Consider the following 20,007-nt stretch of genomic DNA (forward strand, 5'->3'; position numbering starts at 1 on the left):
AAAAGTGGGAATATAGTGTAGCAATTGAAAATTGTGATGAATCGTTGGCGAGGGGCGTTACTAACAGTGGCGACACATGCAGACCGCGCGTCACAATTGGATATCACATTAATTAATATTAAGAAAATAATTTAATAGTAGATTTTTTTAATGCATAGAGATTCCGTTTCATGTGCCCTATCAGTTTGGATCATAAAGGGAAATGACTGACTGGCATACATTATTGCAACAACTCATTTTATACAAAGCGGCAAGCATTAGCATTATTGTCTGCTTTAAAAATGGGCCTTAAAGACTGGCTGAAAAAAGAAATAGACAAAGCCAACTCTAGCAGCCACCCTATATGGCAAAACGCATCAATGAACCTCAGAAAAGGGTTGTTACTTGTAACTTGTAATACTAGGAAGGGAGCATGGAAAAAACACCATTGCAGAGAATCTGATACGTAGCTCCATTTTTTAACCTAAATTTGCCGTGGATTTAGCTCATTCATGAACGTTGATCTCCAGCTGTCTTGGGATCGTTTGGTTACCGTTGATTTTTATGTCCATTAATAAACAAATTTAATCTTAAAGTGTGGGTGATTTGCAGGGATTTCAAGGAGAAATACTTACTAGGAATATGAAATGCAAATCTACAATTTCTAACCAGTCCACTGAATATTTTGAATTTTAATGTAAGAAAATGCTAAATGTACTTAAGAAAAACTTAAATATTATAGCCAGAATTAAATATTGGATGGATGATAATCCAAATCCGTTTATGGTTGATCCAAATGGATTCCCGATTAACATGAATTTTGACTTTTTTGTATGGCCCCCCCCCCAGATTTTTAGGGTTTAGGGTAAATATTAGGATGTGGGGGTCTACACAATTTGTCTCGACTGATTTTTTTTTTTTTAAGGAATATTTTTTAATAATGTGAATTTTTTAATGATTAAATTTTTTTTTTTTTATGTGAATTTTTTTCTAAAAAATATTTGGGTAATGAAATATTTTGAGAATACTCTACTACTATTTATTATTTTATCATTATTTTTTACATATTTTTCATTACTTTTTACTACTATTAACTATTATTTAATAGAACAATGCTACATACAATTTTAGAATATGCAAGCTTTATGTACTATTTCTTAAAAAAATACAATTCACTATTTAAAAAAATAATTTTTTATATAAATTTTATATTTACTTATTTTTTTCAAAATGAATATGCCAAACCTGCATATTTAAGTATTACAAATATCATTTCTTTATTTCATATTTATAATATCTGAGATCATTTCTATAATTTTAATACATGAAAAAAGTAAAAAAAAAAAAAAAAAGTAAAATACACTTATCAAGACAACGTGTGGTAGGTGTAGTACCACTCTGAATATTATATATATATATTCAAATATATTCATACCCATAAGAGGGTAACTGAAAACATTCAAATATATTCATTTAATAACTCTTAAAGCGATCCTCAATAAATGGGAAAAAAATTATGTTAGCGCGCAACACGTGAGCTATAAAATAATAAAAAAAAATCTAATTACAGGGATAATTATGTATTAATATATACATTAATTTATTTTGATTGGTTAAAAATTAGATTTTATTAAAAATAGTATTAATTTAAATTTTAAATACGAATAAATTAATATTAGTATGCAGATTAGTACGCGACTTTACTTGTATATAACAAAATTTTAAAATAATTTGAATTGTGCAACAGAATGGCATTTATGTAATTTCAGAGGTAACATGTATTTATTTATTTAATACTTGTATAGTTGTTTGGTGACAACCTCCATTCGGCAGTCCTAGAAACCAAACAAAGCTAATTAAACAGGTCAAAGTGAAAATTTGGCATCTCCCTGCGAGTGTTCGCTGAAAAAAAATCCATAGAAAATACAGCCATCCCTTGTAGTAATAAAGTTGGTACCAAAACAACAACGACGGCAAAAAAGCAAAGCAACATTGACATTATATTATAAGCAACGACATAATAATAACTGTAGTTTTAATAATATCAATAACAATAATTATATAGTCAGCTAAAAGTTTTTTTTGGATGATAAAAAAATGTTATTCATTATTTTTTTAATCATCATCTTTTTAGCATTTCTTGATGTAATATTAGATAATTGGTTAATAAGTAAAATATAACAAACAATTTTTCAATTATTTAATATTATTTTATGAGATGATGAGAGGATGGTAATAATGAGCAACCCTACGGTGGCTCTAGAGCCACCCTTGGTTCCTTATATTTATGGGAGAAGTACTATAAATATATATAATTTATTCATACCCACCTCGACTCGTTAGTTTAACTTGATTAGAGATAGTCCATAAATCATTAAATATATATATATATATATATATATATAATTTATTTCTATATGTTAGTATTCTTACACACACACATATGCTTCTATATATATATATATATTAAATTTAGTAACATAAGCGTAGTTACCTTTATAATTAAATATGTAGTATGTAACCTAATTACTTATCGATAGTCATTTACACCTATATATTAAATATAGTTCATAATTATATGTTAGTTAATTAAGTACTTAAGTGATCAATTATAATATATATTTTATAATGTGCAATAGTTAGCATATAGGACTTGGTAGTTTCATTATATACTACAATGTAAAACCACCTAAGAAATGTATTCATAAAAATGTTATAATTTTATTGTAAAACTTTTATTAGATTTAATATTTTATTTTGCAATTTGGTATTTTTAATTATTTAGTTCATTCAAAATTCATATATAAGAGTATAAACAAAACTCGAGTAATAACTTGACTCAGCTCAACTTGATTCAAGCTCGTTAAAGAATACAAACAAAGATCGATAAATTACCCGACTTGAGCTCGAAGTCGGCTCAACTCGACAAGCTTGAGCTTGAATTATTTGAGTCTAGTTCGACGAAATAACTCCAAAGCTCAACTTGGCTCGGAGTGATTACAACCTAATGGACTTTAAAACCCAAACTTAATGATGAAATAATTGTGGACAACCATCCACCTATAAATATACTTATTAGGTAGCATATTTTTAGCTATTGATATATATAAACTCATTTCAAAATAGGAAAATGCTTGTGCGTCCCACGAATTTGTTATTTTATTTTAACGGCTCATGTATTTTAACTTTTATTATTATTATTATTTTATACTTAATAATTAAAAAAGTGAATATTAGTATATTGATGTATTTTTTTATTTTTTAAAAATATTTAAATATTTTTAAAAAATATGGAGAAGATAAAAGAAAAAAAAAATTAAAAAGTAGTATTTAACCTATTGGGCACACATTACCCTTCAAAATATACTATATCAATTAATTCATTTATCCGAAACAACCAGACTTTAATCTCTCAGAATAATTTTAGAAAATATCTTTCACAAATAAGGCAAAATAAAGGCAGAATAAGTAAATAGTTTCAATTTGTAGCGTTTTTAAAAAAATAATACGGAAAAATAGTAAGAAAAATAGTCGATGTTTCTTAGGATTTGATTCCAAATCACATAAATATAAAACCCAGTGCCATCGAGAATATCGTGAATTCCAGCCCATTGATGTGTGTCACGTGTGCTCAATCAAAGAGGGCGGCTACCTTGGGTTACAAGCAACGTTGCCAAGTCCGCGCGCATCTTTGTTTACTTTTTCTGCCTACCATCCCTCAGATATTCAAAAGTCAGTCATTGTCAGTCAAAACCAGTGCGTTTTTATCGTCCACAGAATCAAAACGCACGCCGAAAATAAATAAATTAATAAATAAATCAGGACGGATTAATCTCCATGGCTTTATTTGCCAATCATTCTATACCCTTCATCTACGTCTCTGTAACCCACAAATTGCCACGTACTGAGTCCATCAATTTTAATATAAAATCGGCCTCACCCAGCTAGCTACCTCCCACCCCCGGCCCCCTTCTTCGCCATCCGGAGAAGAGACCCGCTTTGATTTTTTTGGGTCTCCATCCTCTATACGTAAAACCTACCTACGGGTCTTCTCTCTACTCTCTCTCCCCCCTATGATTCCAATTTCTAGAGAGTCCCTTCGGATCGGGTTGCCTTATTTTTCGAACCCTAATTTGATTCCATCATCCACCCGTATTAATCTATAAATTTTGGTTTCTTTTCGGAATATATTTCCCCACCAATCGTTTTCGGGAATACTATCGTTCACAAAAAACCAATTCCAACGTAGACCGAAAAGCAACCAGGGAAGGTCAGTTCCCTCTTTCCCCTTATAGTGGCGTGGGGCTTCCAATTCCGACATTTGATTGTTCTGTTCTTGTGGGGTTTTCGATTCTAATGCAAATTTCGCGACCTTTGCTCACTTTCTAATACTTCTGTAACTTGAAAACTTCTCCACGTTTTAGAAGATGGGTATTTCGATTTCGGACGAGTTGTTAGGCACTTTTGCACCAATCGTGGTGTATTGGGTTTATTCCGGGATATATGTTTTGTTGGGATACTTTGAGAATTACCGGCTGCACTCTAAGAAAGACGAGGACGAAAAGAACTTGGTGTCCAAGGGTACCGTGGTCAAAGGGGTCCTTCTTCAACAGATTGTTCAGGCTATTGTCGCAATCCTATTGTTCACGGTGAGTGTATTTAGAAGTTCGTCTATTTTTTGGGTGGCTAACTTTGGATTGAGTTTTGCCCTTTTCTTTTAGGAACGAATTTTGGATCAATTAGGCCAAAAATATGGGACCGATAGGTTATAGATGGGACATTCGATTCAGTTATCTGAAAAGTTATTTTTTTATTCGTGTTTAATGTTTCCTTTTTTATAGACAATTTGGTTTCGGATTTTACACGCATGATCCTTGACTCCGTGATTGTCATGCTTGATCAGTCAGATGTAGTGGTACAATACTAGTTTATTCCTTTAATAGTTGTTTTGCTTTCTATAATATTTTATAACTGCAAGATTTTATAGCGTGGTTTGATGCCATCTTGAATATAACATTTGGTTAGAGTTATTATCTTTTCTACCTTTTTCGTCTTTCTTTATTATTTATTTATTTATTTATTTTTATTGTAAGCCTATATTCTTAATTTCACTTTTCAAGAAAACTTATTGACTTTATGAATGTGTGTCCCCGGAGCAGAATGCACTGATACCGTGATACGTGGTAGTATAGGTCTTTTTCCAATTTCAGATCCTTTTCATCTGTTTGAGGCATGTCCACAACTTGATATGTCAGCCATAATTCCTTGAGTTAGGAATTACTAATACATCTGTGCCTTTCCTTTTTTAAACATTTGGCATGAGGTGGTTTTGGTGAAATTTTGATTTGAAATGTGTCTCTCTTTAGAAATATCTTTGATGGACAGTTTTAGTTGCATCGCTTCCATGTTGACACGATTTAGTTCAAACCATCGATTTATGGTGGGTGGGTATGGGTGTAATCCAGTGCAAACAAGAAAAATGGTTATGGCTTACCATTGGTCTACATGTGGTCATAAATATTGCATTTGGTCTAGTTTTGTCTAATGAGGGTGCAAAATTTTCTGACTAGTCACTACATGATTGCATGATCTGGCGTAGGGCCACTTTGGGGGTGCCCTGTTGTCCAACTAACCTCCAGATTTGTCCCGTGTAACTTTTAGATCATAAAGTACCAGTTGAAAAGTGTGTTGTGCATCCCTATGCGTATGTTGTTGTATGGTATGTGAATAAATGAGTAATAATTAAATTTTATTAATTGAAATGGAGAAGGCATTCATATCATGAAGTAACATGGGCAAAGTAATCATGGAAACTGCCGTCAGTGTGAAATATTTTAGATGATTTTGACGTTGAAATTGGTTGGGAATATGGTGACTAAGACCATGATTAAAGTTGAAGTTATGCTCACATGGATACTTTTGCTTGTGTGGAATTTGTGTTTGCTTTTTACAGCCTTTCCAAGTCTATATTTTTTGGTTTTCGTTGAGCTATTTTATCATTCTCCTTCTCCTGTCATTTTTCTTCCTATGATATTGATGACTGTTAAGCCAGTAAGTCCATATCTTTCTAGCAGCTATTGGGCTCTAACTCCCAGCTGATATGTTTTATACAGTAGATATGCTTAGACCCTGCTATCAATATATAATGTATGGATGTTATGTAGGTGACAGGAGATGAAGTAGGGGCTGTTGATGGTCCAAGGTCTTCCTTATTCGTTTTAGCTAGACAGTTCATAACTGCTATGTTGGTCTTGGATACTTGGCAATACTTTATGCACAGATACATGCATCACAACAAGTTCTTGTACAAGCATATTCATTCTCAACATCATCGTCTTGTTGTGCCCTATGCATTTGGAGCTCTGTACAATCACCCGTTGGAGGGGCTTCTCCTTGACACAATTGGTGGGGCCCTATCTTTTCTTCTCTCTGGTATGTCCCCTCGAGCCTCGATCTTCTTCTTCTCCTTTGCTACCATCAAAACGGTAGATGACCATTGCGGATTATGGCTTCCTGGGAATCTCTTTCACACGTTCTTTCAAAACAATACTGCTTATCATGATGTCCACCATCAGCTTTATGGCAACAAGTACAACTTCTCACAGCCATTCTTCATAATGTGGGATAGAATTCTTGGTACGTATATGCCTTACTCGTTAGAGAAAAGAGCAGCTGGTGGCTTTGAGGCACGGCCTACTAGAGACTACAAGGATGATTAATTGTTGAGTGATAAACATTCATCGTTTGTACGATTATGATTTTTTCCTTTAAAGAGCCACCTTTCCTATGTTATTATTTGTATGTACATATATTATTGTGCTTTATACGTCTATTTCTTTTTGTTAATATAGTTTGGAAGCTCTTATGAATCCAAGGAACGGTGTACCGCCAGATAAATCTATTTTGAAATTCAAGGTTTTTTTGGGCATCCATAACCTTAATCATGAGGCTGAGAAGCATGCTTCCTTGCCCGGAAGTTCCTAAAGATGCATCGATGCAAACACATTTTCATTATTAACATCAATGCACACAACTGGGGTAGAGATGTCAGGTTAGCAACATTCTTTAGAGATGCTCTGATTACAAGTCCTGAATTTTACAAGAGATTTGTCCCTCTGACTGGAATTATGGAGTAAGGCGTCAAACTAAATTGTAATAATTATGGAAAAAAATTGATATCTTAAAAAAATTTCAAATTAAACTAGTACTCCCACTGCGTCTCTCAGGTTTAGAGGCAGGTTAGATGGTTCTTCATCTAGAACATGTTGAAACAATGAATTATTCAGAAATTGATTTGTTAGAAGTTCAAGTGGGGACCATTAGGTCCCCATCATATTTCTCTGAGGAATACATAATTTAATTCTTGAGTCATGAAGATATCGAACATTAGGAAATGACGGTTATAAATATGTTTCAGGCCTTGATTTTCCTTCTTTTTTGGTTTTTTCTCAAATCCGTTAAGAAAGTTGGGAGGACGGTTGTAAATATATCTCTGGTCGAATTTTCCATGCATGTTCTTCAAATCGTTAGGTAGTTGAATGGCTCATCTTCCCTCCACGTATGGCGTTAGTAACCTAACTGATGCATTAAGTGCCGTCTTGTGCAGTGGTCCAACACATGAACCTCATCTTATGTTGCAGATAGATACCTAACAGTTTTATTACCGTCTATTCTGAATATTCTGGTTTCAGATTACCCTTTGCATAGTCCGCCAGGCTTCACCACAAAATGGTCTACCCCAGCTAGCTATCAGTTCTGCGGAAATAGATTTTCTTTTTTGTATCAATTTTGTCCATTTTATATCATTAAAGTCTCACCCACTTTTGTTTTCTATTATTACTTCTGGACCCCATCATGTGCAGGGCTGCCTTCTCAGCCAGTTTCTCCCAACTGTTCTTCATTTTCTTGGTAAGATAGGCTCTATACCGCGACTGTTGCAAAAATAGAATATCTGAGAAAACCTCTTCATTCTAGGCTCCTTGATTTTACAAGACAGACATATTTTCAACGGTATGCTGCCACAAAACCCCTTGACAATTAGATCCCATTCCCATTTGGTATTAGGAGTAGTGAAGCTGTTTTAAAATGTAGTAGAGATATTGCATCGCTGGCTTCTTATTTTGCAGTCTACTCTTAATGTAAAACAGCAGCAGTTATTACTCTGTCCTTCATTAAGATTGTCTTGTTCAGGATTTGTATCAAATCCAAATGATTTCTGGCACTGACTAAAGCGAATATGCTTAGACAATTTACTGGGTTAGGATTTTCATGAAATAGGATAAGATCATGGACCACCTTATTTATAAGGTGGTTATCAAAATTGATTTGAGCAGCCAGTATTTGTTTGAAGTATAGAATAGTTTGGCAAGTTGGTTGTCATTTTACAGGACATTCCTTGTGCTTTTGAATAGAACTTGATGTTCTCCAACCGACATTCCTTTCTTGAAAATTGAAAATTCATCACCAAACAGCTGGACAGAAAATGGTCCTTCACCACCCTTTATTTATACACGTAGTAGAAAGTCTGACATTCATTCAGGGACACATGGAACCTCTTGTGACCCCTCTTATGGGCATGAAGCACTTGTCTTGTAATTAGTGAGTGATATGTAAGTGCAGAAGAGAAGAGAACTAAATACGGTAATCAGTAAGCAGAGTTTTCACCTTTCACAAAATACAGTTATGCGGCCTTTTTGTATTTAGTTTCACATGATTTTGCAGGGTAAAAACTAAAGTCAAAACATTTCTCTACTGACTGAAAGTGCTTTTTTATTCATTTATGTATTTTGTGTCGGTCACTTTTATCGGAGTTGAAAGCACCGTTTCAGCCGGGAACTCGATGGAAGTAGTGAAGAGTCCCGGATCTTTTCTCATGTTTCCTACTGATGGCCCGCACTCAAAATATCGACAAAGGCATGAGAGTAGATTGTTGCAATCCTTACGTTTAGATCCACAAAGATAATAAAACCAAAAAAGAAAAGAAAAAAAAAAAGGTTTACTCCATAAACCTCTACACACACCACAGAATTTATCACTAATGGTACGAGATTCGTGCACAGTACAAAACATATAATTAAAGCATACTTGTGAAAAAACAGAAGAACTAGATCACTGAATCTACGAAGGATGTGAAGCGCGAGGCGACTGTGACCGGGGGAGTGAGTGTGCCGCAAAGGCAGGTTGCCCTGACTAGGAGTTGGAATTAAAACTGTTCGACTTACTCTCAGCTTGAAACCTTGTCACAGGAATGAAGGAATCTGACCTGCCACTTATTTGTGGGTAAACATGATCTGCATTTTCATGATTTGTCCTGTAGACATCTCCAGCAACTCTCACAGCTTTGTGACTCTTGCAACCAGACAAGATACCTGAACGGCGGCGCTGTATCTCTTTGTTAGCATTAGTTTTGGCATTAGGAACTGTTGAAATCGGTTTTCTTGGACTTTTCATGGTCGTTGACCTCAGCTCTTCACAATCTGACATCGCCGAGAAATCTGCAGCACTGGCTGTGACTACACTCCACTCTATGCTTGCCTCGCTTGGTGCATAACAGTTTGTAGGGGTGACACAGCCCGACGTGGCATCTGAAGGTTGTCTTGCAAGAAATGGGTTGGCTTTTCCTGTGATGCTTTCTAGCTCAAACAAGTCTGAACTTGCATCACTCTCGCTATCATTGTACAAGGTTCCACCCGATCGTGCAGGAAATTCGATTTCTTCCATTCTTGGAGTGGCATCCCAAGACAACATTGTTAGCCTCCTTTCAATGCGTAATGACTTGTTTCTCTTTCCCATTACGGGGGAACCAAACACGTCTATTGACTTTCGCTGCTTTTCTTCTTCTGCTTGTGGAAATTGCAACTTTGTAGGTAGAGTTCTCGCCCCGGAATTTGAAGTTGGGAAGCTAAAACAGTTTTCTCTGCTCGATCCAGCTCCCAACTTATCCAATTTCGGGCAATGAATATCTTCTTTGACCTTATAGTCCAGGAGAGATTTTTGTGCTCGAGCTGCTTCAACAAGGTCTAGGCCAGTTTTCCTGGGCTCTTTTTTGCTTAGTACTTTGCCTTGGACTGCATCAGAGGTAGCACTTTTGTTGAAGCTGATTTCTCCAACACGTTCTTTAATTTCGACAGAATCTTTATCAGAACATGTAGAGCAGCCAAGACCTGCAAGAATCTTCTTTCCACGTGCCTTGTTCGTGTTAGCCCTTGAAGGATTTCTTACACCACTCTGCAGGAACGCGCTTTGGCTGTTCCAACTTGATTCAGACTGAACACTCGGAGTTCCAGGCTGAACTCTGCACTTCTTGGTGTCTAGATTAACATGTTCATCGTTCTTGTATTGGTACTTCCTTGCACTCATGCTGGTAGTTATTGGGGTATCCTCATCCATTCCTCCTTTGAAGTACTTCTCGGCACCAAATACTCCAATTTCTTCCTCATCCTCCTTTGTTCTTCCAACGTGAGTTTTCTGATCTTCAGTGGTCATGATAGGCCCCAGATTTCCACTTGACACGGTAAGTTTACGAACAAATGTTTCCTCTACACCGTTCAGATATGAAGAAAACGAGGCGTCACGGAGATTCCCGTTGTTGTTTCCGGATGACAAAGTTTGCGAAAGACTGGTATTGCAAGCTGAGGTTAAGGTAAAAATAGCCATAGCTCTATCACTAAAGAAAATACTTCTGCAGGACAAAACCAACAAGAAGAGTAGATGACCACACAAGAGTTTCAAAAGTGGTCGAAAAACTTAGAAAGAAACCACAAAAGTGCAAAAAGAAAAGAAGAAAGAACCAACGCTACAAAATTTTGTAGCAGAAGATTCAAGTGCAGAGCCTGGGAAAATATAAAAGAGCTACTTCCTTGAGACAAGTACTTGGACTCGAAGAAGCCAGAGGGTCCCCCTATAATACCTATACGAAAGAAACTAAACCTGAAAAGGGTTTGATGCAGTTATCAAAACAAGATCAGGGAGATGAAGAATTGGAAAGAAGAAGATCATTAGGGTTTGAATTGATCAGAATTAGCTCTTACAGCCTCTTGCCTCATTGATAACTCGTACTATAAGTAGGCATGTGAGCATGCAAGATGTTAATAATGTAGGGCCATATGCTTTGAGGCCAAACCGACCAAATTGGTGATACTTAACAAGAAAGATGTGAAATTTTCCATTCAAGTTTCTTTAGTACTTTTATACTTTAAATTATAACAATCCTTACATATGGCATTTTTTTCCCCATATTAGCCGATATGAGATCATTTTGACCTTCTTGTTCTTCAATCTCTAGTGGTAAGAAACTAATTGAAAATTTGTATGGATATTGACAACATCAATACCATCTTGATTGGATAATATATATTTGTAGTAAATTCTAAAGTTTGCTATTTTGACAAGCTGATGGAGAGGAAAGTATGGAATGGATGGTCCACATGATTGATTTAATACGTGATTTCCCCCTGGACATTAATCATCGGTCTCATACATCCTTATAGCATGCGCAACACCAATAATTATATATTATTGGGTTGGTAATTTTCATATGGGTTATCACAAAAAACAGAACTTCATGAAAGGATGATTATCATATGGATTGAAGATTACGTAATTTATATACATATACATAGTTATATAACTGATGTTGCAGTCAATCATATTAATAGAGTATGTAAGGAGTATGCAAAAGTGGTTGTACATAGAATTTTTGATATATATAAGATGGGGTATGTGCAGTCACCATCACAATTCCAATAATATATGAGTAATGCCAAATATAAATTTAGGGTGTGCAAATCTCGTATAACTTTTAATTATAAAAAGTGAATTTTTAATTAGAGAAATGATATTTATAATTGTGGAGTGCGTAAGCGTTGTACAATCATTTTGAAAAAAATGAGTAAATACAGAATTCACATAAAAAAATTTAATTTTTTAATAATAGACCCTACTTTAAAAAAAAAATAATTATAAGGTATTTAAACACTTCACGACTTTATATAGTATTACTCTAACGTTGGAGTTGTATATATGATACGGTTTGGTTACACAAGCAAAACTTTAAAATGCTAATCATGTGATCCTCATAGATCCATGTAGTCCCATATAGACTAATCAACGACGGTCTTTTTTTATCCAATTGAAAGATTACAGACAAGCTGCTAGAGTGTGTTTAAATTGCCTCTCTTTTTGGCAAGATACACTGGTTCCACAGTACCTATATCAACAAAGACATTAATAAAGAAGAAAAATACTATTTACAATTATATTGACTATTATCATTTCATCATTTTTTCTTTATATGGCATCAAATGATTGATAGATAAATAAAAAAATAGCAACTTATTTTCTAATCAGAATGTGATTAAATCAGCAAATAATAAAAAAATAGTTAAAAAGATAATAAATAGCATTACTCGTAGATAAAAAAATATGGCGGCGAGAATATTACAGTAGACATGCATTGAATTCATGCTGGCTCACATAATTGAAACCTTTCCAATGTCCCATCTCCATCTCGATCGACCAATATCTCACAAATCTACCAGCTTGTGCTTTGTGCATCTTTTAATTAAAGAGATAATTGATCTAATCTAATCCGCACAAAAAACTCACCCTACCTGCATGCACAGAACCAAGCTGCCTCTCAAAATTTTAAGACAGGCAATTAATGGATTAAAACACATCAGTTTAATAGGATCGACAACATTCCCAGTGTGCGGCTCAACTCTCAACTATATATGTTAATGGGGTTTTGTTTTCTGACTCAATGGGACCTGAGTAGGTCGGACGTACGTACGTGGGATCTGAGTGTCAAATAAGAGTTGTCGGTGAATGGCTTAGAAGGTGGTCTGTTCTAGACAGGCCTTGGTTGGCTTAGGTGCTATATATAACATATACTGATTATTCTACATCTGCCATAAATATTCGTTTAAACGATTAATCAATTTCTCGTCCTTCCTTCCATGCAGGGTAGGAGCTGGGGGATGTACGTAGACAGTATGCTTCTATGGTGTTGGTGATGCAATGATGCATGCATGGTTTCCCTTCAAAATTTGTGGTCTTGGAGAAGAGAACGTAAAGAAAAGGAAGAGAAGTGATTGAAGAAAGATAAGGGAGAGAAGTGATTGACGAACAAAAGTTTACAACCACTCCTAGGGCCGCTCACAATATCTCACGGGGCATTTATCTCAGTTAGACATTAGGTGATGGTAATAATTCATTGTGTACGACAACATCATACATTACTTTAACATTCGACAAAAGAGGAACAATGCCAGAAACCTTACAAACACAGCTTTGTAGCTTGTCTGTTGATAAATTACTGCAAAAGAAACATTGGGCAAGGTCAAGATTAGTGAAACATGAATCTTGTGCAGCTGGCGTGCCCATCGTAAAATGAACAAATTTGTGTCAGGATTTGTATAATAAAGAGCATTGCCGGCATAAACCTCGCCAATGAGTCCGATTTTCCTTCAGAGTATTCATTCATTGCGTGGATGTGTAGTTTCCACCTGCAACCCAATATTGCTTCACAGCAATCAATATCTTCTCAGGAACGAGGGGGCCATCCTCATGGTCCACCATTTTAGTATCCCATCTCATCCCTCCAACTATTTTCTTCACCTTGATCAGCACGTCGACCTCGTCCCGGAATATGACTGCTCCTTCAGGTCGCAAAATCCTGTCCATCTCCAGGAGAATGTCTTCAGCATTGCATCTGCATTTGTTTTGCAGTACATACAGGTTACATAAGTGACTCTAAGATCAGATCAAATCTGGAACTAAAATAGTTGATTCTACAAAGACCAAGTACTACTCATCTGCATACGGAAAAAAGGAAATCAATGATCATCATTGAGATTTTTTAGGTGCCAGAAGTTGAGCAGGAAAATTCAGTGTCATCATAATTAATTCTTTAAATGGTTCTTTATCGAAGCGCAGACATAGATGAAAATGTTGAGCTATATGGCATCTATAAAAAACACTACTACAGCCCCAAACTGGAGATATGCACTAAGCACAATGTTGCTAGGAAGCAGCCCACCTTCAGCTCAATTAAGGTCCCATTTGGTTTCACAGATGGTCTTAACCCATCTCATCTCAACATCTGAACATCATTCAAACACAAATACTTTTCAATTTTATATTTTTAACTTTTTCATCTAATCATTACTTACAACTTTCCTGAACTTCCAAACAAAACATAAAAACAATTCAAATTTTCAAATCCCTCAAAACAAAAATAATATTAAAAAAATAATATTTTAACAATATTTAACTTTATAATATTTTTATTCAATTTTTCCTCTCTCATTTCCCAAAGCCCCATAAAGCATCTTAACTAATCAAACCATTTCACTATTATTCACAAACTATTCACAAATTTTTCATCTCATTTATGTAACTAAACGAGGCCTAAGAGACTCATCTAGACGGGAAAATCATTTGTGCTAACTATAAATGAGCCAAGTATTTCATCATTCTAATAGAATGAATGTAACGGTCTAATGGAAAATCCAAACCACATGGTCTATGCTCCAAAATGACTAGTCAATGATACAATTGGAACCCCATTGAAACATTATAAAGAGCAAGGATTTCTTATTTCCCAACAATGTGGGGATCCCATACACCACCTATTATTATCAGAATGGGGTATCACAATCTTCTCTCTTATATTCTCGATATCCTCATCGGGTCAATCTATCGTAGGTGGGCACGGCTCAAGTTCCACATTTCTAATTGGAATTGGCTCTGATACCATTTGTAGCACTCCAATGGAAGGCTTGAACCACATGGCCTATACTTAAAAAACACTAATTAATGATACAATTAGAGTTTCATTTAAATATTATATAAAGAGCAAGAACTTCTCTTTTCCAAGCAATGTGGGATCCCATACATCGTCTATCCTTATCATAATGGGGAATCATTCACAATGAAGGTCGGAATGACACCTTGAGAGAACACCCCCCCACGGCGTACAAAGAAAAGAAGAAGACTTGGATATAGGATTCAAATGAACAAATATGTGAAGAATTTGTGAAGAATTACATACTTGTCCTTGTACAAATGGAAGACGCCATGTGCATGAATGAGGTCATATGTCCTTGGGTATGTGGAGAAAGCTTCACACCTGAACCAGGATGATGATTAAAAGATAGTAGTAATCATTAGAAGGACATAAAATAAAGAAATAAGAGAAACAAAATTCAGCTGTGGTTGGACAACTCTGCAACACTGGGTACATATCAGTGGATTAGAATCCCAACACAAGATGGCCCAAAATGAACACGTAGTAAAATAAACCCCCATAAGCGACTAAGCAGTTTCTAGTGAGTACTCTAAAAGGAATCTACTTTAGAGCAAAAGAAAAGATATTAGAACAAGAAGTGCGTCCATTTTTTACAAAATCAGTAAGCAGGCTAAAATAATGATTCACAGCTGAAATGATAGAACTGGACCAGAAAGCAGAGAAAGTTGTACCAGTCGTGATATATGCCAATCAATCCTCGCTCATAAATGACACCCAATGTGTTTTTCTCAGCAATAGTAGGCACAACATTCATGACCCACAATTTGGGAGATACAAGGGCAGCGGCAAAACCTCCCAAACCAGCATTCATATCCATAATGTTGCGATACCTTCCAGAGTCAATAAGTTTATTGATCCTTTTATAAGCATTCACATGCTTCTTCCATTTACTATTCTCCTCCTGGTATGTCTCAACGGAAACTCCAGGAATAGATCCACTAGTAATTCTAGGAGGAACAGAATAAACCCTTTCTGGAAAAGATTTTATTTCTCCACCAGCAACTTCATCTGGACTACTGACATCAGGATATGGAGTTATGCATGGTTCCATTTTCTTGTACCTATTAATTGCCAAAGAGAGTTTTAGAAAATAATGTATGTATGTCAAAAACATCAGAATGGCTCAGGTTAAAGATTTCTGTTCAACTTCCGAATGACCAAGCAAAAGTTCAAAATTACTAATGTTCAGAAACTTAATTTCAGAAAAAGTTAAATGATATTTGCTAGGAATAATCCAGACAGCATTGTTTGGGTAATGGGAAACCTGGGTTACCGTCATTTTTTTTTTTTTTTGAGCATTTTTCTGAAGGCATGCATGTCAGACATCATCTACTTCAGCAGTATAATCTTTATAATTTCAGTCTGTTTCAAGTTGGTCCCTAAAATCATAAAATTTAAAAATCAAATCCTTTCTATTTAAAAATTATTATAACGTTATGCTTTGCTCCACTGAACTTGAGGCTGGGACAATTTTTTATTTTTTTTCCCGCAAATCTGACTGTCAAAACAGTAGAAAAAGGGCAATGAAACACAATCTTGACTGTTGGATCTTAATGAAGGGTGCCATTTGACAACAGGTGATAGTTTGTGGGTATAATGTGTAAGTTTTGATAGTTTGAGGTGTAAGTATAAAACACACGATAAGTTCTAGGTAACATTTTATATTTAAAACATTTTCATTAGTTACTGCCAAAGCCACATAGCCATAATTTTTTCATACAACATAAGCTTCTATTGAGGTGTCAACAGAAATCATGCCACATCAGTAAGCTTTGTTGACCCAAGGATGACATTGCAATTATTTTTAAATGTTAAGGATTTGATTATTGTAAACCTTGGGGACTAAGAACCAACTAGCCATAAACTATAGAGACCATAAATGTCTCTTTCTTAAATCTGAGGCCATTAGTTTGGCTTATATTGAGACCTGAGTTACTGCCAAAATTATTTGTAAGATTAACATGGATGCGTTGCAAAATTTATTCTCTAAACACATGCTTACCAGACATCATCTCCTTCAACAGATTTGCAAAAAGTAGCCTGTGAATCGTCTTGTCTGCCAGGACATGAATAAGCATTTAATCTCTTTCTCCAGATGGCAATTTCACCCTTCTCATACTTCTTTTCCCAGCAAAGTAGTTTGGCAGTCTCTTCTATCCTTCTTTGTTCCTCCTGAAGTTCCTCCTTTGGACGTTGCCATGCTTTATAGTTATTCTTCCAATTAATTGGAGGACCTGAAAGGACCCAGTAACCACCAGGCCTAAGAACTCGATCAACTTCCATCAAATATATTCCATCTGCAAAGAGAGAGAGAAATATCAGATCCAATTTCAGACAGCTGCTATCATTCTTCTGTACATTATAGAGGTGGCCATGTAGGACAGGATGCAGGGAAAAAGGGAACACAAATTGGAAAAACTGCAAGTCATTTCTAGTAAAACTCAATGCTCCATAAAGTCTTTTGTAACATATAATTCTCACCATTTGCCCCCCATGGAATTAAGCAACGGGAACAATGAGCCATGTCAAAGGCCCTAGATGGATACGGTAGCTTTATGGTACCTAAAACCCCAATTACTGCAGGTACACCCCTTTCAAGAGCAAATTGAACCTGTGCTTCATGTGAATCTCTTGGTGCAAATGACATGGCAATAACATCTCTACTCAGAAGGTATGCCCCCCAACTGGCAACCTGAGCAAAATAAACCATTGCTGGAATCTTAGAAATCACACAGTTAAACATGAAAAGTTGATCTGCGTTCCAGGAAACAGAGAAAAAGATGTAATGGTTGACACAATGAATAGAAATTTGAGAACTTAACATACCCCACAACCAGTATCCAATGCAGTTCTAACTGTTCCATTCTCAATTGGTATTACAGAAGCTAGCTGATCAATATATTTATCTGCTCCATGGGGGAACTGTGTCCCTCCTCCAGGAAACCTGAATACATTTCCCTCGTACTGAATCCAGTTCTGAACAGCCTTCTCAACTGTCAAGCTCTTATACGGTGCATTGGCAAAGGGTACATAGTCACGACTCTTTGGCCAGGGGAATGGAGTTACATACCCCTTGGGTGCTGGGATTAGGCAATGCAACTTCTCTTGCTCAGGAGGACAATGTCTTTCTCGATAAATCATATTTTCCCTGGGGAAAGTCATGGCACGCATCTGATCTTGGCAGGGCGTGTAATCAGTGTGACGAGGATCACATGGCTCAAAAACTTTGAGTTTTGATTCAGATTCATCAACACTCCCAGCTTCACCACCATGATGAGTCTCAAAATTTAAATTTGGGACTATATTGCAATCTGCCCCACCTTTAGTGATTTCCATAGCTATACCATCTCCCTTCCCGAAACCACTCCTCTGCCATGCACCCAGAATATAGAAAAAACAGCATAAACCCACTACAATAAAAATCTGTATAGAGCTCCTAGTCCTACCATCAGTAGAATTTGCTTTCATTGCCATATAGATCCTGAAACAGTGCCCACATTGTTTTAGTACCATAGAAAATGAAAAGTCCCCACAAAGTTTAATGCTAATTCGAAACAGCACAACCAGACACCCACATGAAGGTAAATATGCATGTCTTCCAGACACAAAAAGCTTGCAAATGTGTGCTAGCAATTATTTCTTTTACCACAAAGAATTAAGAACTATTAGAAACCATTGACAGGTAAAAATAAAATCCACAAGAGAGGACTTATATTCAATAATAATACTCCCAAAAGCACGGAAATGACCATGAAATTAAAACTACTTATTTCAAGACCAATGCACTAAAAAAAGATGAGTAAACTGCCAATTTAATCAGTGAACCGTCAGCTAGGTGCAATAAACCTTGAAACAGCAGATATCTCAGAGAACATCAATAATTTCTAATCATCCCTAATTATTGGTGTAAAGCAAGTGTTCCGAAAAACACAAACAGATGAAACAAAAAGATAGCTTTAGATCTACTGTCTCAGATGGCGCAAAGAGAAAAAAAAAAAAAAAAAAAAAAAAAAAAAAGCCGCCCCGGGGGGGGGGGGGGGGGTGTGTGGGTTTGTGATGAAGGGGGAGGACCAGCATAAAAAATCGTTGAGTTGCTGATAAACGAGAAGAGGGAAGTGGTCCAAGTTTGACTGTTTGAGCAACGTTAGATACTCTGTTTTAGCGTTCCTTTTGGCTCCAAAATAAACATCCATGTTTTACATTAATGAAGATACCTTTTGGTTTCGGATATTATATGGTACAGGAAATTACGATTCTCAAACGTTTCGATTCTAAAAATCTATCCACCAATGAAGAACCGAAAAACAAAAAAAAAAAAAAAACAGAACCAAAACCCTCTACTCCATTCAGCTTAACAATACATCAAAAATAATTTTGTTCAGAGTTAGCATCCAAAACTAGCAAATTTATAGAATTATGAAAAGAAAAAAAAAAAACGAATCAGAGAAGCTTCTCTATCCCTTTACAATATCATAACACCAGGAAGTAGATCCGACTCTTATTCAACAAAAAGAAAGTGCAGCATAAAAGGAAAACAAAAAAAATGGCGCCAAAATAAAAATGGAGATCTCTTACCAATAGCATGAAGAGACGAAAAAGCAGGGAAAGATCTGGCAGACCTATCAGAGACGACAAAGAAGGAGATTGGAAAAAAAAAAAAACAAAACAAAACAAAACAAAATCTCGCTGCCACTTTTTTTCGGTTGCTTTTGCGGAGCAACAACAATGATAAAGAGTGGGGGATGCAATGACTGTGGGACGTGTTGATAAAACCCCAGCAAACCCTATAAACAGCTTCCAAAAATCAATATATTGCAGACGAACTTCGTACGTGGATGGATTTGGAGGAAGCGTCTACGAGAGATCACGCACTCTCTCTTTTCACAGTTACGATCATGCACCGTAAATTAAAGCATAGAAGACACCCCCACAGACACACAGTACGAGACGAGGATCTCCGTTTTTCGTAGTTCCACGACAAGTAGGTAATTAACATGGGTTGCCTTTATAGTCATGATATATATATATATACTGCGTATGTCCGTCCTGCTGCTTAATGCAACCCAACTGGGTTTCGGCTGGACCCACGCGCAATGGGAGTGACTTAGCTGGGAGCCCCCGCTGCGTGTGGGTCCCATCCCAAAGACCATGGGGCTGCTCACTGGCCAGTGCCCGTGGTGATGGAGGGTCGTGGATCTCATTGACCGGGATACTTCAGC

At 36.0% G+C, this 20,007-nt stretch overlaps 3 protein-coding genes across 4 annotated transcripts; 1 reads left to right on the forward strand and 2 right to left on the reverse strand.

Moving 5' to 3' along the window:
* Window positions 1-3,932: 3,932 nt before the first annotated feature.
* LOC122313330 (sphinganine C4-monooxygenase 1-like) lies at window positions 3,933-6,853 on the forward strand. Its single transcript, XM_043128223.1, has 2 exons — window positions 3,933-4,628; window positions 6,144-6,853. The coding sequence occupies exons 1-2, from the start codon at window positions 4,407-4,409 to the stop codon at window positions 6,696-6,698; spliced, it is 777 nt and encodes a 258-aa protein (XP_042984157.1). The 5' UTR covers window positions 3,933-4,406; the 3' UTR covers window positions 6,699-6,853.
* Window positions 6,854-8,731: 1,878 nt separating this feature from the next.
* On the reverse strand, window positions 8,732-11,103 carry LOC122313329 (protein PHYTOCHROME KINASE SUBSTRATE 1-like). The gene has a single exon (XM_043128222.1). The coding sequence runs from the start codon at window positions 10,633-10,635 to the stop codon at window positions 9,169-9,171; it is 1,467 nt and encodes a 488-aa protein (XP_042984156.1). The 5' UTR covers window positions 10,636-11,103; the 3' UTR covers window positions 8,732-9,168.
* Window positions 11,104-13,176: 2,073 nt separating this feature from the next.
* On the reverse strand, window positions 13,177-19,789 carry LOC122313949 (probable methyltransferase PMT2). 2 transcript variants are annotated; one of them, XM_043129293.1, is made up of 7 exons: window positions 19,364-19,789; window positions 17,615-18,269; window positions 17,270-17,480; window positions 16,791-17,085; window positions 15,460-15,849; window positions 15,032-15,109; window positions 13,177-13,690 (listed from the first exon to the last, which is right to left on the reverse strand). In XM_043129293.1, exons 2-7 carry the CDS (start codon window positions 18,260-18,262, stop codon window positions 13,459-13,461), a joined length of 1,854 nt encoding a protein of 617 aa, XP_042985227.1. In that variant the 5' UTR covers window positions 18,263-18,269; window positions 19,364-19,789; the 3' UTR covers window positions 13,177-13,458. The 2 variants fall into 2 exon arrangements, with proteins under 2 accessions (XP_042985227.1, XP_042985226.1); XM_043129292.1 differs by lacking the exon at window positions 19,364-19,789 and adding an exon at window positions 18,635-18,746.
* Between the last annotated feature and the right edge of the window lie 218 nt (window positions 19,790-20,007).

Source organism: Carya illinoinensis, chromosome 6 (assembly GCF_018687715.1).
Source record: "Carya illinoinensis cultivar Pawnee chromosome 6, C.illinoinensisPawnee_v1, whole genome shotgun sequence".
Taxonomy (NCBI): Eukaryota; Viridiplantae; Streptophyta; class Magnoliopsida; order Fagales; family Juglandaceae; genus Carya; species Carya illinoinensis.

Excerpts from the sequence above, each read along its gene's own strand:
- LOC122313329 (XM_043128222.1), bottom strand. The coding sequence starts at position 10,635 with ATGGCTATTTTTACCTTAACCTCAGCTTGCAATACCAGTCTTTCGCAA.
- LOC122313330 (XM_043128223.1), top strand. The coding sequence starts at position 4,407 with ATGGGTATTTCGATTTCGGACGAGTTGTTAGGCACTTTTGCACCAATC. Across the intron at positions 4,629-6,143 it reads TCGCAATCCTATTGTTCACG|GTGACAGGAGATGAAGTAGG; the intron begins GTGAGTGTATTT and ends GATGTTATGTAG.
- LOC122313949 (XM_043129292.1), bottom strand. The coding sequence starts at position 18,663 with ATGTTCTCTGAGATATCTGCTGTTTCAAG. Across the intron at positions 18,270-18,634 it reads GAGATATCTGCTGTTTCAAG|GATCTATATGGCAATGAAAG; the intron begins GTTTATTGCACC and ends GCACTGTTTCAG. Across the intron at positions 15,850-16,790 it reads GTTGAAGGAGATGATGTCTG|GTACAAGAAAATGGAACCAT; the intron begins GTAAGCATGTGT and ends GGCAATTAATAG.